Below are 19526 nucleotides of genomic sequence, written 5' to 3' on the forward strand. Positions count from 1 at the left end.
GTTCACACTAGTCACTAATTCACTAGTCACTATTAACTAATAGTTCACTATTTGTTCACTACTCAGGCAATGAGTAGTTTCGCATTCAGGCAATGGCGTTTGTTAGTCTAGCCTTTTCCTATCTCTATGAGACCCACTGGTGTCATTGAAGGAAAGCCCTTTTTTCATTGGCCTATGGGAACCCCGCCCCTGCCCGCTGCCTGTTTCTATTGGCTGTGGGATATTGGAGCTCTCCTATCACTGTTCTGAGTGGGCGGTTCCTCTCTCTCAGAGGAAGAGGTGGAATGACGAGAGAACTGGAAGGAGAGCGTGTATTTGAGAGCACGTTGGTGGCTTGTGCGCACGCGCAGAGGATGGGTAAAGGTCTCCTTGCGTTGAGTTACGCGGGGTGTCTGGGGCTGCGGTGCTTGGACCATCTCGGCGCTCGTAGTTCAGGCCAAGTGCGCAGGCTTTCCCCTGCCATGGATTTGGGGCCCCTTCGGAAGAGCTATAGGGGGGATGAGGAGGTGAGCCGGGGGGCAGTGCTAACAGGGAGGCTTCCTCCAGGGGTCAAGAGCCCCAGAGATGCATCCTCTGCCTTCTTGCAGGCTACCACGGATGCTAGGAGGAGCTTTAGGCTGCAGTCCTATCCACAGTAAGCCCCACTGACTGAAGTGGGACTTACTTCTGAGTAGACCTGCCTAGGCTTGGGCTCTCACACTGCACTCTTATCCACACTTACCTGGGAGTAAGCCCCATTGACTATAGTGGGACTTACTTCTGAGTAGACCTGCCTAGGCTTGAGCTCTTAGTGAACTGATAACTCAATCCTAGACATATCTACTGGAGTAGCAAGTCCTACTATGTTGAATGGGGCTTACTCCCAGGTAAGTTGCAGCCTGAGCTAGTTTGTTTGTTCACATTTTTATACTGCTAAGGTATAAGGGAGTGGTTCCCAAACTTTTTAGCACCAGGACCCACTTTTTAAAATGTCACTCTGTTGGGACCCACCTAAGTTTACCAGTCTTTAAAAAAGGAGATCTAGAAAAAAATATTCTATTTATTTATAAGAATGACCAGAAAAAAGACCCTCAGACATTTATCTCCTTATTATTTACTCATGCTTGCAAACTGTAGGAACATAGCTCCTTGCAGGGCAGTTAGCAGCTGTCTTGCAAACTGTAGGAGCTGAGCTCTCTGCAGGGTAATTAGCATCTATAGTATCTGATTTTTAAATAGCCTCAGGGCTTGAAGCAATTAGTTACCTGATCTTTCCATCACCCATTGGTGACCCACAAAAAATCATGTTGTGACCCACCAGTGGGTCCTGACCTACAGTTTGAGAACCACTGCATTATGGAGGTCAGGGTGGTGTACAGGGTTCCTTCCTTCCTTTTGTCCTCACAACAACACTGTGAGGTAGGTGAGGCTGAAAGAGAGTGACTAACCAAAGGTCACCCAGGAAGCTTCAGGTTTGAGTGGGGATTTGAACCTGGATCTTCCAGGTCTAACTCCCAAACCACTACACCAGTGCTTCCCAAACATTTTAGACTGGTGGCTCTCTTGACCTACTTGGCCTATTGGTTGTGAACTATTCGTTGTAGAGCCTCATTAGGGAGCTACAGTCCTATACACTGTGTAGGGCAGCAGATTTTTTGAGAGGATTCCATGGCTCCCCTGGCTGCTTTCCACTGGTTTCAGTGTTTATGTTGAAATAAAATGGTTAGTTAAGGTGCCACAAGACTTTGTTTTGTTTGCTGATTATCATAGCTGTTCCCTCTGGGACTTGCTTCTAAGCTTTTACAGTGTGCATGGCTTGAATTGAGTGGGGAATTTGCCCTGGAGCCTGCCTCCACTCCCAGGGCTGAGCTCTGCAGGAAATAATAAAGTAGGGATAACATCTGTTCCTCTGAGCATGTGTAAAGTGGATCCCCCTTCCCTGTAAAGTCACAGTCAGACACAAGTGTACCCCTCAATATCGGCATGGAGACTATATATCCAGAGCAAATTATTAAGGTAGACTTACGTTAAGCATTATGATTTATTTATCTTTATCCTGCCTTTCTGTCCCTTACCAGGTCTAATTAAGCACAAATTAAGCAACAATGGCTCAGAACAGATATAAAACTATGTTTGCATGTGGAATGCATGAAAGGACTAGTGATGAACAGATGTAGGAAGTGGAGATCAAGAGATGTATAGTGAATTTGGGCCCAATCCTAACTCACTTTCCAGCACCAACATAAGGGCAATGCAGCTCAGAGATAAGGGAACAAGCATTCCCTTACTTCGAGGAGGCCTCCATGAGTGCCACCCAACTGCAGGATGCAACCCATGCCCCATTGGCACAGTTATGCCAGTGCTGGAAAGTTGGTTGGATTTGGACCATAGATAATAAAAAGGAGGCCAGAGAGCAGATTGGGGTCAATGAAATAGGAGTAGAAAGATATAGTGAGAAGGTCAGAAACATTCAGAAGAAGGGATTGGAGAATTCCTGAGAAGAGGTGAGAAGAAGCAATGTTGAAGAGCAAGGAAGGTGGTCATTGGTTATGTTTTGAAAAGAAAATAAGGAAGAGAACTTGGCAATGCATCTTGTAGACACATTTTTAAAATGTGGATGCTCTGTGAAACTGGGCTTTTCCTGAGGCTTTGTCCTGTTTCCTTCTCCAGGCCTTTGAGGAGAAGCATCTCACCTCCTTGGACCCTATTAAGCAGTTCTCTGTATGGTTTGAAGAGGCTATGAGGTGCCCATCCATTGGAGAAGTTAACGCCATGTGCTTAGCCACCTCTACCAAGTAGGAATTGCTGCATAATTGCATATAATATGCTTTCTGCTTTGTGAATTTTTGTGGGATTTGGGGCCTTTCTATCAGCTGTGTTAATGTTTTCTTAGGGATGGAAAACCTTCTGCTCGCATGCTGCTTCTGAAGGGGTTCAGCCAGGCAGGTTTTCGTTTCTTCACCAACCATGAGAGTCGGAAAGGAAGGGAACTGGTGAGTTCTACCTTGTGAAGAAAGATTATTGGAAAAGCTTGACATGCATATGTTGGTGTCCAGAACTACTGGTTGTGGAGTTCATTTTGTACCTAGGCCTATTTTAAAAAGAAAAACAAGCCAAATTTTCTCCAGAAAATACATATGCTGTGACCCAAATCAATTACGTAAATAAGTTGCAAATATTTCCTTATTTGGCATAATTCTGCTTCCATGAGCCATGGGAATGTAGTGACCAATGCAAGGTATTGATACTGCAAGGCCAATACCTTACCACAGTGGTTCTCACTCCTTTAGCACTGGGAGCCACTTTTTAGAATGAGAATTTGTCAGGACCCACCAGAAGTGATGTCATGACCGGAAGTGACATCATCAAGCAGGAAAATTTTTAACAATTCAAGGCTGCAATCCTACCCACACTCACCCAGGTGTAATTCCCATTGGCTGTCGTTGTTAAAAGCATCTTCATAGTAGCCTGTTAAAAGTACAGATCTGTGACTTTTCCCCAAATGCAGTCACATACCTTGGCAGCATTAAGTCTAATATATTAAAAATAAAATATTGAATTGAATGGGGACCCACCTGAAATTGGCTCGCTGCCCACCTAGTGGGTTCTGACCCACAGTGTGAGAAACACTGCCTTACAGGTTTTCTCTGAAGTTTATCAGCAAAGGTGTCCCCTCAGTTAAATCTGGCCAACCAGAAGTTTGCCAGGATAAGTGTTTTCCTTTCTGCCATAAATAGGCACTTCAAGCACTAGGAAAAAGAGAGGTAAACACTAAAGATGGAAGAAAAAGAGAGGTAAACACTAAAGATGGAAGGAGGAGGAGAGGAAGGGAGATTCCCCCCTTCTTTATGCCTTTATAAAATGCAAAAAAGCATCTTAAACTGCAGTTCTATACACATTTTCCTGGGAGTAAGCTCCATTGGACAAAGTTGGACTTACTTCTGAGTAGACATGTATAGGATTGCGCTGTTAGTCCAACAGATTTCTGTTAGCTCTGGGTTCTGAGTGAAACAGAAACACAGCTAAGGAATTGGTCCAGGAGCAGGTGCAGGCTGCTGAGTTAGCAAAAATCAGCAAGCACCTGTGACAGACACACCCTGGGTGTTACCAAGCCTGCAATGATTGGCGGATCTAACTATTTAAGGGTTAGTATGCTGAACCTCCAGTGCAGTAGTAGGGGTGTAGTTGGAGATAACTGAGAAACTGCTGCCAGTGACTGTGGAGGCTGGATATATGTATGTATGTATGTATGTATGTATGTGTGTGTGTGTGTGTGTGTATGTGTGTGTGTATGTATGTATGTGTGTGTGTATGTATGTGTGTGTGTATGTGTGTGTGTGTGTATGTATGTGTGTGTGTGATTACTGACCGTGGACTGGACCTTGACTTTGTATTGTGGGAAACTGATTGGGATTTGTCATCATTGGACTGACTGATCTCTGTGCTGACTTGGACTGTTTATTGACTACTCTGCTTGTGATATCCCTTGCTCAAAATACAACTGCTGCTTGAAAGTACTCTGCTGTATATGTTGCTTCTTGCATCCAGCTCACATTGGGACAAACACTGGGATCCTACAACACCTAACCTTAACAATTTCTTCCAAGGTGTTTTCTTGGCATTCCTTGAAGCTTGCCATGCTTCTTCAGCTTAAAATTCTGGAGTCTTTCTTAGTCCATAGGGGGTAGCCTTTTTCATTCGTAATAGTTTTTCCTTCACAACTTGCAGGATTCCAATCCGTTTGCTTCAATTGTCTTTTACTGGGAGCCCCTCAATCGCCAGGTGAGCTGTCTTCGTCTCTGCTGAAATAGTCCTTTGATCAAATTGGAATTGGGATATAAATAGATATGATATACTGCTTCATACTTGCTATGCTTTTAGACAGTTTATGTTTATGTCTGTCTGTCATTAATTTTGAAATAAATAAATATTTTTAAAAGGAAATGTTTCCGTATGGTGCACAGGATGACATGGTGTAAGAAATTTCAGGAACATATTTATCGTAGTTACCCCTTTCAGTTTTCCAACTGTTTTCATGTGCTCCAAGCCTTTCCCTTAGATAGCTGATGTTGGAGGAGATCCAGCAAAATCCTACTGAGGCCAGGGAGTTTAGTTGCTTGTCTCTAGTGATTCCCAAACTGTGAGCCATGGCTCCCTGGTGAGCCATGGAAACCAGCCAGGGGAGCAGTGGAATCTTTGCAAAAAAACTGCTGCAGTATATAATGCATAGGATTGTAGCCCTAATGGTCAAATGTCTCAGTAGGTCAAGGGAGCCACCAGTCCAAAAAGTTTGGGAACCACTGCTCTAGCCTGTCCAGAAAGATGGGACGTGGTGCAGGAAGATAACTCTGATCATGTTGCAGTTGTGTTCTATCTATAGCAGGGGTATCCAAACATTTTGGTAGGAGGGTCACATCATCTCTCTGACACTGAGTCGGGGGGCCAGGAAAAAAATGAATGAATTTACATTTAAAGTTTGAATAAATTTACATAAATGAATTTATTAGAGATGGAACTTATACGAATGAATGAAGGTCTTGCAGTAGCTCAAGGCCTATAAAAGGCCTTGCACAAAGCAAGGCTAGCCTTTCCTTCGCTGCCACTGCTGCATCACAGGCATGAAACAGCAAGCAGTGGTGGGAGCCCTTGTTCCACAGCTCAGGTGAGAGGTTGAACAGTCCTCATCATGCTGAGAAAAGTTGCGTCAGGCCAGCATGGGCTCCAGCAAGTCTCTGGAGGGCCAGAGGCTCATTGGAAACTGGGAGCCCACCAAGGGCTGCAAGTGGTCCCCGGGCCGGGGTTTGGACACCCCTGATCTATAGGGTTGGGATACGTATGTCAGGGGGAAGGGATAGGACAGGACTGAAGTATTGGGTTTGCTGCAGCACTTACTGTACTGAGCAAAAATGCACAGTTCCCCAAGAATAATGTGTATGGGATTAGGAACAGTGGAGGATTTTCAGGGTAGGCTGGTGAGTCACTGGAATAGCTGAACTCTTGAACCTGAAAATAGAGGCTGAAAAGTTATGTATTGTTCCATTTAACAAGTAAATTAAATATAATTGTAGTAATACAATATAATTAAATATAATGGTAGTAACACAAAGACGTTTAAGAAGCACTGATTTATACAGTGGTTTTGTTTCTCTTCTGAGCATCCTGCTTTGAGCTCCTTGAACTGGGCAGAATGTTTGAACTAAGTAAAAATAATAAATGCATATCCTTATTCTGGGCTTTTCTATTGCAACTTGATTGCATTTTTTCAGGTGCGGATTGAGGGTTCTGTTAAGAGACTCCCTATAGAGGAATCAGAGTCCTACTTCCACTCACGACCAAAGAGCAGCCAAATCGGGGCAGTTGTGAGTCGTCAGAGCACAGTAATTGCAGACAGGGAGGTGAGGAACTGCTGTGTTGGCTTCCTTCAGGTTCCCCTTTCTCAACTGCTTGTACTTGTTTGTGTGAAGAAAGGCAAACATTGTTAAATATTTCTGCCTTATGTGGTGTTCACACCCTCTTTGTACATAGAACTGTTTTCCACCTGCACACTCTGTGATTTTTCACATGGGGCTTCTCAGAGTTCTCCTTGGTTTTGTCTTCCACAACTTATTTCACATCAAGCCAAAAGTGTGTGTTACTGGAGGTAATAATAATAAAAGTTCAGTAAATGAGTCAAAACTTCTTTTTTAAAAAAGGTACTGTGTTTCATTGCTCTTCAGAACACTCTTCATCAGGGGATATTAAGAAAATGTTTAAGTATAGTTCTTGGGAAGAGAGATGAAAGCTTGCCTCATCAAAACTCTGACTTTCTATATCGGATAGTTAGTGTCTATCAAGTTTTTAGAATGGCACTTGACTTCTTAAGAGTGGTTCTTACTTTAAACCTGTGATAAGAAGCCACTGTGTTACCAGCAGGGACAGGAGATGTAAATTAGCCTTAACACCACCCTCTACAAACACTGAAAGGCTTGTTAATTCACCCTATTTTCCATAGCTGCCACAAGCCAAGAGGACTAGAAACTTTGAATCTCTCCCATGCCCACATTGTGAAGATGTCCTTCTCAAAATTCTGAACTTTATGTCAGATGCCAAAAATTCTACTTTTTAGCAGTCCCTACAAAATGCAAAATATCTCCCAATACTGCTTTGGTGCTAGTGGTTTGGAGTGGTACCAAACTTATTTTTGTTCTGCCTGAAGCCTTCAGAACCTTTTTTTCCCTTTTTCAGTATTTGAGGAAGAAGAACGCAGAGCTAGAGGAGATATACCGGGAAGCCGAGGTGCCTAAGCCAGCATATTGGTGAGTTGGACCTAGATGCTATTTTGGCATTGAGTTCTTGATTGTTCATCACAGATGCCCATTAAATTGGTTTCAGAAACATCTTGAATTTGGTGATGCAGGTTGGGGAGGATAGCAACAATTCAAGCCTGTTGCAAGATGCTGCTGAACAAAACTGAGCAAAATTACTCTTCTGCTGATACCCAACCTCAGCATCTTCATAGTTTCTGAACGTTTAAAGAAAAACTTCCTTTCTCTTTCCCCCATGGAGCAGTGCATGAGCAGGGCTGTGCACTCTACGTGGGCAGAGGCATTCAGGTTTCTTACCTCCAATCAGAATTCCATTCCAGTAGATCCGTGATCTATTGTAAGATAACTTGTTCAGCAAATTATGCAAGTGTACATAATTTTCCTATGTTGTATAACTCTCCTAGTCTGCTTTCTGCTAACATTCTAAGGAGGAGCAATATAGGGCACTGAAGACTTGACCTCAATCACTGCAAATCTTATTCAGCTGTGCTTCTCACTTCTGACATTCCAGGAGGCATTGTGCACTTAACATTCCCACATACCTTTGTTTGTTGCCATAAGGACTAGAAACTTTTTTAAATTTTAGAATGAAAATGGATTAATAGGAGGCTGATTTTGTGACCTGGTGCCCCATTTTCAGCTATTTCTGTGCTTTGGTGGACACATGGTATACATGCAACTCTGGCTTTGAGGTTCATAAATTTTGCTATGCAAGAGATGAGGCAGTGGTTATGCTGCGTGCACATGAGCAAAAGCAATCCTAGGAATACCTACTCAGAAGTAAATCCCAATGTTAAGGAAAGCAACTTAGTAATGTGCTTTAGCACTTCTCCCATGACCTAGGAGCTTATCTGAAGGTCTGACACAGTGGAGAAAAGAATCACCTTCTGGCTGTTTTGTGACTGTGTTCTTTCTCTTCCAGGGGAGGCTACATCTTGAAGCCAGAAGTCATAGAGTTCTGGCAGGGCCAAACAAACCGTTTACATGACCGCATTGTCTTCCGGTACCTTCAGGATAGTAGCACACCCTTGGGGCCCATGACCCACAGAGGGGAGGGCAACTGGGTGTATGAAAGACTCTCACCTTGAAAAGCTGTTGAGGATCACCTGAGGATAGTCGAAGGCAGAGTCATCTAAAGAAATTGGTTTCCAGAAGAGTCAGGAAGACAGGAAAAAGTAGTTCTTCACACTGCATGCCATTTAACTTATGGAATGTACTGCCCCAGGGTGTGGTGATGGCCCCTAGCTCAGGTGCCTTTAACATAAGAACATAAGAACAGCCCCACTGGATCAGGCCATAGGCCCATCTAATCCAGCTTCCTGTATCTCACAGCGGCCCACCAAATGCCCCAGGGAGCACACCAGATAACAAGAGACCTCATCCTGGTGCCCTCCCTTGCATCTGGCATTCTGACATAGCCCATTTCTAAAATCAGGAGGTTGCGCATACACATCATGACTTGTACCCCATAATGGATTTTTCTCCAGAAACTTGTCCAATCCCCTTTTAAAGGCATCTAGGCTAGACGCCATCACCACATCCTGTGGCAAGGAGTTCCACAGACCGACCACACGCTGAGTAAAGAAATATTTTCTTTTGTCTGTCCTAACCCGCCCAACACTCAATTTTAGTGGATGTCCCCTGGTTCTGGTATTATGTGAGAGTGTAAAGAGCATCTCCCTATCCACTCTGTCCATCCCCTGCATAATTTTGTATGTCTCAATCATGTCCCCCCTCAGGCATCTCTTTTCTAGGCTGAAGAGGCCCAAACGTCGTAGCCTTTCCTCATAAGGAAGGTGCCCCAGCCCCGTAATCATCTTAGTCGCTCTCTTTTGCACCTTTTCCATTTCCACTATGTCTTTTTTGAGATGCGGCGACCAGAACTGGACACAATACTCCAGGTGTGGCCTTACCATAGATTTGTACAACGGCATTATAATACTAGCCGTTTTGTTCTCAATACCCTTCCTAATGATCCCAAGCATAGAATTGGCCTTCTTCACTGCTGCCGCACATTGGGTTGACACTTTCATCGACCTGTCCACCACCACCCCAAGATCTCTCTCCTGATCTGTCACAGACAGCTCAGAACCCATCAGCCTATATCTAAAGTTTTGATTTTTTGCCCCAATGTGCATGACTTTACACTTACTGACATTGAAGCGCATCTGCCATTTTGCTGCCCATTCTGCCAGTCTGGAGAGATCCTTCTGGAGCTCCTCACAATCACTTCTGGTCTTCACCACTCGGAAAAGTTTGGTGTCGTCTGCAAACTTAGCCACCTCACTGCTCAACCCTGTCTCCAGGTCATTTATGAAGAGGTTGAAAAGCACCGGTCCCAGGACAGATCCTTGGGGCACACCGCTTTTCACCTCTCTCCATTGTGAAAATTGCCCATTGACACCCACTATCTGCTTCCTGGCCTCCAACCAGTTCTCAATCCATGAGAGGACCTGTCCTCTGACTGTGGAGTTTTTTCAGTAGCCTTTGGTGAGGGACCGTGTCAAACGCCTTCTGAAAGTCCAGATATATAATGTCCACGGGTTCTCCCGCATCCACATGCCTGTTGACCTTTTCAAAGAATTCTATAAGGTTCGTGAGGCAAGACTTACCCTTACAGAAACCATGCTGACTCTCCCTCAGCAAGGCCTGTTCGTCTATGTGTTTTGAGATCCTATCTTTGATGAGGCATTCCACCATCTTACCCGGTATGGATGTTAGGCTGACCAGCCTTTAGTTTCCCGGGTCCCCCCTCTTTCCCTTTATAAAGGGATTAGACAAATTCATGGAGGAGGAGAAGTTTATCACTGGGTATGTTGGCTGTGTGGTATCTCCAGACACAGTATACTTCTGAATTCCAGTTATGGAAGAGGTGGACTCTTACCTTCATTCCCTTCTCGTTGGACTCCAAGAGGCATCTGAGTGGCCACTGTGTTAAAAAGAATGCTGGGTTTGATAAACCCCTTGATCTGATCCAATAGGGCTCTTTGTATGTTCTCATGTGTGGGCTATAAGCCAGGAAGTAGTGGCACAAAAAGTGGGAGGGGAGGATAGCTGACACCTTAGAAGGTCTGTTCTGCCCCTCATTTTCAGAGCCACCCATATTTGCCCCCTCTGCAAACAATAAGAGCTAGGAACTTGCTTTAAAAAAACCTTTTAGATGGAAGGTAAGATTTAAGGATGCCAGAATCTGACCGGAATATTGGGATTCCATGCAAATCTGACAGTCCCAGGGGCACAAGAACAGACTGAGTACATATCACAGCAATTTTCAACTGATGTGTTGTAGCACATTGGTGTGCTGTTAGTGTGCCGCAGGACTTTGTGGGAGGGTCATTCATTAGTGCAGATTCTGGGGATGTGAGCCCCCTGTTGGCAGTGTGATGTGCCTTGTCAGTTGTTAAAAAATGGATGGTGTGCCCTGAAAATTTTAGCACCTTGTCAGTGTGATATGAGGTGAGAGAAGTTGAAAATCGCTGCCATATCGTATCATTTTCAACCTGAGATCCCTTCTGCTTCTGTGTGAGGCGCAGTGTGTCAACCCATTACATCTGCCTACATGGAGTGGATTTTCCAAAATCATAATGAATGTGTAATAATTGATGTGTATTTTGCAGCTTAGTTCTGTTTGTGCATGGTGATGTGTTAGTAAAGATGTTCCAGGGATGGATATCATCGTACCAATTCGTATTGCTCTGTCTGGCCAATCCAGCACCTGTACATTGCTACGTGTCAACTTGGAGTCTGTGCCGATGTATATTTGGACAATAAAAGTCCAGCCTGTGGGGAGATATTTGAAGGTGTGAATGTGGTTTAATATTAAATTTTGCCTGTCTCTTTTTTGTCTTCTGTCTGTATTAGCATAGTGTGATGACACTTTCTCAAAGATCCAAGCCTGGGAAAGGGGTGGTGGTGTCTTTCCCGCCCCCCTCCCATCAGGAAGGGCTTCTGTGGCATTAACAGCTGCCTTCTGGACAAAAATTCAACAGCTGCAGTTGGTGTTCAAGATCTCTCTCATTTTCTGTTGCTTTCCCCTTTAGAAATGACATTTTGGGAATGTTTATATTTCAAACTTAATTGGTCTTGCATCTGTTTAACTCGGCTGCTTTCTTCAAAGAATCCAGGGATTTGTAGTTTGGTGAGGATACTAAGAAAGATAGCTGGGGATCACCATCCCCTGAACTACAATTTCCAGCTGGTAAAAGCACATGAGCCTTGTGGGGGAAATAAAAGTGGCAGTTCTAAAGGGGAAGGATGTGACTACCTATAGCTTACTTGCTGACTAATGTACACTAAACTGCTATGGGCTGAAACCCTTCTGTTTGCTGCTTGAAAAACTCCCAAGCAAGCACTTAAAAGCGCTACCCTGAGAGTAGAGATTTGGGCCCAGGCCCTGAAAAGGTCCACACAAAAGAGAATTCTAAACCTATGGGGAGCACTAATATTGCATGCCTGTCCTTATCCCCTTGTGGCCTAAAAAAATTCAAAGGAAGTCTGGATATCTATTTTTATTTTGCTCTTAATTGCCTGTGCTGTGCACCTGTCTTCCACCAGGAGGCACTTGTGCAGGTTCTTATCTGGTGTACAGTCTAAGTGTCAGCTTGCATGCAGTTCTTTCTTGGGTTGCATCCCAGTGAAACTGCAGCTCTGATAACCTTTTGCCCTCTCAGCTGCTGGCGCATATTTGCCTTCTCAGTCATTGTTCCCTTGCTCTCTAATGCTAATCAAGGGTCAGGATCTCCTGGAACAGTTGGCTTGTGATTATGGGATTCCCTTAAGGCAGGGAGAGTCCCCAACTTAATTCTAGAAACACCCTTTTCTGGTATGCCTCTTTAACTCTCACTTGTTTTAGTCTGTGGCTTTGTGTTGTCACTACTGTGTCTAAAGAGCAGAAGCAGATCTTTATGCTGAGTAACAAGATGACAGTGTCCTTGATCATGTGCAGAACAACTAAAACCAGACCCCATCCTTCATGGATCTGGAATTTAGAGCATGGATACAAATTGGTGAAGCTTTCAGGTAGATCACGTAGCATCTGAGAGCATTTCCCATTTTAATTTAGCACTGTACAGTACATCTTGGAAACAAATAGTCTGAGATGCTTCTTACTGCCCTACCCCCCCCCCCCATGATGTGGCATTACAAGAATAACTAGTTATTTAAAATGTTTACACACTGCTACTTTTTACATTACATACTACTTTTCAACAAAAATGTTCATAAGGCAGCTTGCATAACAAAAGAAAGGAATGGTTTCCTGTTCCAAAAGGGCTCACAATCTATAAAAAAGATGTAGACTAGAAACACCAGCAAATAGCCTCTGAAATAGATGCTAGGGTGAATATGGACAGTTGCTCTCCTCTTGCTAAATATAAGAGGAGCACCTCTTTAAAATGTGCCTCTTTGCCCTGTTTGTTAAATACTTACTGCAGATTAAGTCCAATTCAATGCAGTGTGACTTACTCCTGAGTAAATATACTTAGAAACTTACTGTGCAACAGCTTGCACATTTAAAAGAAAAACATCAAGGGGTCTTGTGAAGCCTGGAAGGTTAACAAATTTTAAAGATTTTACACCATTTTAATCCATGGGAGTTCCTGTTGCAGTAAATGTGTTAATCTTTAAAGTGCCTCAAGACTGTTTGTGCCTTTTTGTGCTTGTGCCTTATTGAACAGACTAAAGCTGCAATCCTTTATACTTAGATGGGAGTAAGTCCCATTCAACTCAGTGGGGCTTCCTTCTGAGGACACGTGCATAGGCTTGTACAGCAGGATGATTACAGCTGCAAGTCCCTTATCTGGGCAAAAGTTCTGTTGAGCCAAGTGAGGCTTGCTCTTGAGTAGTCATGATAGGAGGTGCTCAAATGAAGTGGTTGTGTTGCCTTCTCCACAGTGGGAGTGAAATTCTTGGGAACAAGGTATTGTAAATCTGTCTCGATGCTGTTAATTAAAGAGGTTCTGAAACCTCATGTTGTTGAAAAAGCACTTTATATGAACTCCCAGTGTTTCATTTGAAGACCTTAGTTGTTGAATTAAAAAAAATTTAAAGACTTATTTGCACAAACCCCAGTTTAATGGCTTAACATTTAAAAAGTTATTTGCAGTACCATGGTACAATCATACCTTTGGTTGTTAATAGCCACTGTGTTAAATAAGCTTACTACATGAAAGGTACCCAGGATCAATGTGACCCTCTATTTCAGAAACTGAGAGAGACAAAAAACTTTAGATAGCAACAGAGTTCTGCAACTATTACTACATTTCTAAAGGGGAAACTCTAGCAGATAAATCCAGTCAGGTAAACCATCATTTAAAGTTACTTATACACTACACTAGCAACAAATCCTTTCCTTGAAGGTGTTACCTTTCTGTCTCAACCCCCTTCTGGAAGCATTCTCTACCTGCAGGTTATCTTATTTTTCGGTCCTGCTTTTCTGTAGGTGACCTTCCTTTGCCACACATGTGGTTAGACGTGTGACTTTTCTGTGATCCAAAGGACCAGTGCTGAAAGGCTAACATCTGTTTAGTGCCTGCGTCTTCGTAAAGCACCTGTTGTGTTATTAGAGAAGGATTTCTCTGAGGGGAGCCTCTGGATCTTTGAGTGCAGATGTTCAGCTTGAAAACTCCCTAATGGTGTGACCAGCAAAGGATATCAGAAAGTGAATACCCTGTTGTAAAAGCTGGAAAAACAGCAACACAAAATTTTCATTGTCTTCCAGTGCAACCCTAGGCATATCTACTCAGAAGTAAGTCACCTGTTCACAGTGGGACTTACTCCTGGGAAAGTGTATGGGATTGCAGCTTGACAGTGGAAGCCTATGCATGTCTTCTCAGAAGTAAGCCCAACTGATTACTCCCAGGTAAGCATTCCAGTCTCAGTCATGCACTTTTAAAACTCCCACTGGAATTTGCTGCTATGGAGTGTGGAGCAGCTGCTTGTTGGAGGCAAGGGGGGGAGGTGTTCTGAAAGATTTGTGCTTTTAAGTGCAGCAAAGTATGTATTTAAGGGAATTGAAACTCCCAGATATACCTTGTATTTTTCATCATTCCCTTTGGGATCTGACTGGTTCTAAGTATTTAGGATACAGAAAAAGACCAAGGTGCAAGACCACAAACAATTGACTTCCTTATTGGAAAAAAAAAATGGAATACATAATGGTGAAGTTTAGAGAGAGAAAGTTTCTGTTTCCTGTTTTAAATAAAATTCCTTGGGGTCAGCGATAACTCCAAAGGTATAAGAGGATGACCTGCACTATAGAAAATTCCAAACTGTTGATGTATGTATGTTGTTTATTATCATCAGATTTATCACCATATTGAGGTTTGATCTGATAACATGCTGACATGTCAAGTCACTAGTGAACTTAGCTTACTTGCTTGAGTCGTCTCTAGAGCAATTTGTGCTTCTCTGGAGCCTGGTCATTGTGGTGAATGATCTTGTGCAATGAACAGAGTGTTAAACTAGGCTGCATTTGTCCCTTTCAAATTTTATTGTGTACAGGAGGTGCTGAATATTCTCCCTTTTCATATTTTTTATATTTTAAGGCAGTGGAGAGATGGTAGGGTTTGGATGGGCTCCAAAGGAGTTAGCAGTCTTTAAAGCACACACTATCATCTTTTACTTTAATCTGGGGTGTCAAACTCATTTCATACAGCGGGTCAAATAGTTTTCATGATGCCTGCTGAGGGCCGGAAGTGATGTCGTTAAGCAGGTGATGACTGAAAATAAGCACTTTTTCACTCTTAGGAACTCATGAGCTGCAAATGGCAGAAGAGAGAATACAAAAATCTTGATCTTATTTTCAAGATATGAGAGAGTCCAATTATCTCACGTTGCCCTTTCAGCAGTGACCCCTCAGGACAGCTCAGTAGCTGAGAGCAGCTAGTGGTGGCGCTGAGAGAGCCCGAGGGCCAGATAAAGAGTTTTCGAGGGCCACATCCAGCCCGCGGACCTTTTGTTTGACACCCCTGGGCTTAATTCTACTTTTGCTGTGAATTTATGACTCTGTCTCCTATTCAGGCCTAAGTTTATACAGTACTAGTGAGAAATGTACAAAGCCTGTGTTGGATGTGTTTGTAGGAAACTTTTCTTAAAATCTGTCCGCATTAAGATAACCTTGGGCCCAAAATCTCTACCAGTACCTTACAAGTTTGGCCTCATGCCCCAGTGCTTGAATTATAGGGCAGCCAGGCAGTAAGTGCCTGTTCCCCTTAACTACTGTTTTAGAAGCCTGTTATACCTTTTGTGAAATGGCTCCTGTAACACTGTTTCATAATCACATTTTTTTGTCCTGGGTGTAGTTTTTACAGTATCATAAAAAAGATAAAGGTAAATTCCATGCAACCATTCAAAAGCTTGGTGCGGAAAAGTACAGCTGTCTGGGCCATGCTTTCAGCCAATAGAAGCTGCGTATTCTAGTAAGCACTGTGCCAAATTGGTGAAGTGCTGGCTTTCAGGGCAGGATCATGGTTGCACATGACTTCTTTGAGCAGTGCCGAGAACTGAACGCTGCAGAGGATTCATACTGCTGGTTACTTGCCCAAACTCCAGGACCCAGTTAGAAGCTGGTGTCTGCCAGCTGATTGGAATCCCCCACCCACCCTCTTACTTTGGCAGTTTGGGTTTTGCTGCAGATATTTTTTTCCCTTGACCTGCAACTGCAAGAACAGCAGTGCCAGCTAGAAAAATGTGGGTGCTGCTGCTGCTGTGGGGAAAAAACAACCACCACCCTCTGTTGCAACACCTGCTGCAAGGAAGGTGGCCACCAGTGATGAAAACCCCTCAAACCTGAAACCAGCCCTTCTCCAGCATTAATGCAAGACTTCAGCCATGGCCTCCTCCCAGAATTTATTGTCACGGTCAGGGATACGTACAATAAAGGTGGGTGTGCCTCTGAGAATGGGCTAAGGACCTTTCACTCCACACACCACATAGGGGATTTGGGGCTAAGGTTTCTAGGGGTCATTGTGTAAGGTTTGAAACTTACTTAAGAAAATAAGAAGAGCCACACTGGATCAGGCCAAAAGCCCATCTAGCCCAGCTTCAGGTATCTTGTCGTGGCCCACCAGATGCCTCAGGGTGCGCACAAGAAAAGAAGATACCTGCATTCTGTTGCCGCTGCCTTGCACCTGGCATTTTTAGTAGCCAACTTCTAGAACCTGGAAGTTGCACATACCCATCATGGCTTGTAGCCTGTGATAGACTTTTCCTCCAGAAAACTGTCCAATCCCCTTTTAAAGGCGTCTAGTCCAGATGCCCTCACCACATCCTGTCGCAAGGAGTTCCACAGATTAATTACTTGCTCAGTAAAGAAATATTTTCTTTTGTCTGTTCTAACTTGCCCAACACTCTGTTTTAGTGGATGCCCCTAGTTCTGGTGTTGTGTGAGAGGGAAAAGAACATCCCTCTATCCACTGTATCCATCTCTTGCATAATTTTGTACATCTCAATCTTCTCCCCCGCCCCCGGTGCCTTTTTTCCTAGGGCCCCAAACACTGCAGCCTTTCCTCATAAGTGAGGTGCCCCTTTCAGTCATAAAGGAGGTGCTTTCCACTGCCTGTCTGTCCTTTCAGTGCTCGTTCCAGATTTCTCAGCCATATAACTCATGGCTAGGATGAGTTTTTGTACCCACAACTAATATAAAGAGGAAATAAAGGTAGGTGAAGGGAATAAGAGGCATTTGGAATGAATTATTCTATAACTGAATAAGTCCTTTGTTGTGTCTGATCTAAAGCAAGAATAACTTCATAAAGAACCCATTTTTTAAAAGGCTGGGTGTGGTTCGGTTTGAAACTAAACAGAAATAAAGCAGGGGCATTTTGGTGTAGACACTTTATTGTATGGCCTTGTTCTTTGTGTCAATTTTTCACAAGCACTCAGCCCTACCCAAGTTTGCCCAGAGAAGATCATATTTCTTGCAGCTGTCTCTGTCCTTATTATCTGTAACCAAAACAGAACAAAAGATGTTCTTTTGTCCCAGGATGGGTCCATCTCCTGACTGGGAACATCATCTCCCCTGATAAAAATGAAAGGTCTGGACATTTGTTTTGTATAAAGCTTGTCTGTGATAAGTTATCCCTTGCTCTTTGCCTCTGGTTAAGCTTCTGTGGTGTGCCAGAATTGTCACAAATATTGTAAAGGCCCGGAGGCAGACGATCCTGTTATCCAATGTTATAAGGCAGTGCCGTTAACTTCAAAGGATATAAAAGTCAAGTTGGATGGGTGGGAAAAATACATACAAGCTTAATGTTCAGGAGAAGACAGTAGATGGCTTGGTTGGCAACCCTTAGTCTCGAAAGACTATGGTATAAGCCTACAGTATCTGGTATTCCCAGGCGGTCTCCCATCCAAGTATTAACCAGGCCTGACCCTGCTTAGCTTCCAAGATCAGACAAGATTGGGCATGTGCAGGGTAGGAAGAGGACAGGGAGGAATGGAAAAGGGCTATAGGGGTATATGGAATTGGGTGCTGATGATGAGGAAGGTGCAGGGGGGAAAGACTCAGGGCCATTGCATAGGTTGTTCAGGTTGTGCGCTGCACAAGAGTACCATATCAAAGGGGTCACTATTCACTTTGAAAGGAGGTGGGATGCTAGTGGAATGTCACGTCTGGTGGGGAGGAAAGGGTGCCTTTTTTAATTTGCACAAGGGAGCCATATGGGTTAGTGGGGGCCCTGAAAAAGCTGCTGAATTTGAATCTTGGTTCAAAACGAGTAGCCAAAACTAGCTGTCAGTCTCCAGTTAATCTTTTAATGTAAATCCAGCCTCTCCCTAAAATACACAACAGAGCTCCTTTCTCATTTTATGATCAAATTAGCTTTGTCATGCCTTGTGACCAGGAAACCCTTCCCTTTAGTCCCAGATTTAGAAGACTTGCATGTGACTAAGGGCTGAGAGAGTAGCACTCTACTGGTGCTCAGAGGCACACTTTTCGTTATGATTGTTCCAGGATGAGTCTTGGCATTCAAAACTGCAACTGTGGCTGATTTATGTTTTTTTTATTAAAATGTAAGTTACCTTGGCACCCCACACTGGGAAGGAGGCGGAAGCCAGGTTGTAAATCCTTTGAATAAATAAATCTATGGTGTTAATTTAAATTAATTTAAGCCCAGTTAGAGGTGTCATCTGTTAGTGTCTGGTTCAGGTAATGCCACTCTTTTTTAACTGTACCCAGAGCTCTTCCTGATAGAAGTTACAAAAATTGTTTATTAGCAAAAAATACTTACACTCTTTAAATATTTTTTAGAAGTAGTTTTAAAATCCTTTTTATTCTTTATCTTATTGAATTTAATGGGGCTTACGCCTATGTAGACATGCATAGGATTCCCCTGTAAATCGAGGTACTGAACATTAGCCTGGTTGGCAACCTTCAGTCTCGAAAGACTATGGTATAAGTCTACAGCACCCAGCATTCCCAGGCAGTCTCCCATCCGAGTACTAACCAGGCCTGACCCTGCTTAGCTTCCGAGATCAGACGAGATCAGGCAACTGGTTTTTTGACTGGCTGCTCCCTTGACGTACAGGACTATTGGCTGCGGCTTCCCATTAGGCCACAATCCCATACCTTGTATAGGGTAGTGGGTTTTTCATGAGGATTCCATGGCTCCCCAGGGAGCCACAGCCCACAGTCTGAGAGCCATTGGCCTAGGATGATCTCAACTTCAATTGAATTTGCTTCCCGCACCCTAGAAGTTCTCTAACATCATACTTTGGATAATTGGATGATGGAAATAACCAAACAAACAAAATGAATGAAATAACCAAACAAAAAAAGTATGATTGTTTTCCATCTAAATGATCAACTTTTTACATGGACGACTTGCTCTAATATCAATGGGCTGATCTTTATAATCAGTGTTTTGAATGTTCTGCATCGAGTGCCACATGTATGATTATATGCCTCTGGGGCATAAGTCATGGGTGTGTCCTCGGTGCAAGGAGCTCCAGGGTCTCAGGGAATGCGTCCGCTCCCTTGAAGCCTTGGTGGCCAACCTGGAGAAGCGCATGCAGGCAGAGGAGGACCGTGGGGAGACTTCCGGGGACGATCAGGCTTCATCCCAACCTCAGGCGTGCAGCTCCTTGGCTGCCCAGGTGGGAAGTCTCGGGACTGGAGGACGTCATCCTGGAGAGGAGGGAAACAATCCCCTAGGGGGGACCCCTTCTCCAGGGGATGGGCCCGTATCCGAGCGCACTCGGGATACTCCTCGGCGGGAGGGGGGTCGGGGGCTTCTTGTAGTGGGGGAT

At 43.8% G+C, this 19526-nt stretch overlaps 1 protein-coding gene across 4 annotated transcripts; it reads left to right on the forward strand.

Annotated features, from left to right (window-relative positions):
* The first annotated feature begins 281 nt into the window (after nt 1-281).
* PNPO (pyridoxamine 5'-phosphate oxidase) lies at nt 282-9129 on the forward strand. 4 transcript variants are annotated; one of them, XM_066628634.1, is made up of 7 exons: nt 282-357; nt 2650-2774; nt 2873-2972; nt 4708-4761; nt 6246-6374; nt 7204-7274; nt 8206-9129. In XM_066628634.1, exons 2-7 carry the CDS (start codon nt 2719-2721, stop codon nt 8369-8371), a joined length of 576 nt encoding a protein of 191 aa, XP_066484731.1. In that variant the 5' UTR covers nt 282-357; nt 2650-2718; the 3' UTR covers nt 8372-9129. The 4 variants fall into 4 exon arrangements, with proteins under 4 accessions (XP_066484731.1, XP_066484729.1, XP_066484730.1 ...); XM_066628632.1 differs by having other exon boundaries at nt 311-506; XM_066628633.1 differs by lacking the exon at nt 4708-4761 and having other exon boundaries at nt 311-506.
* The last annotated feature ends 10397 nt before the right edge of the window (nt 9130-19526 follow it).

This window comes from Tiliqua scincoides, chromosome 5 (assembly GCF_035046505.1).
Source record: "Tiliqua scincoides isolate rTilSci1 chromosome 5, rTilSci1.hap2, whole genome shotgun sequence".
In the NCBI taxonomy this organism is placed as follows: domain Eukaryota; kingdom Metazoa; phylum Chordata; class Lepidosauria; order Squamata; family Scincidae; genus Tiliqua; species Tiliqua scincoides.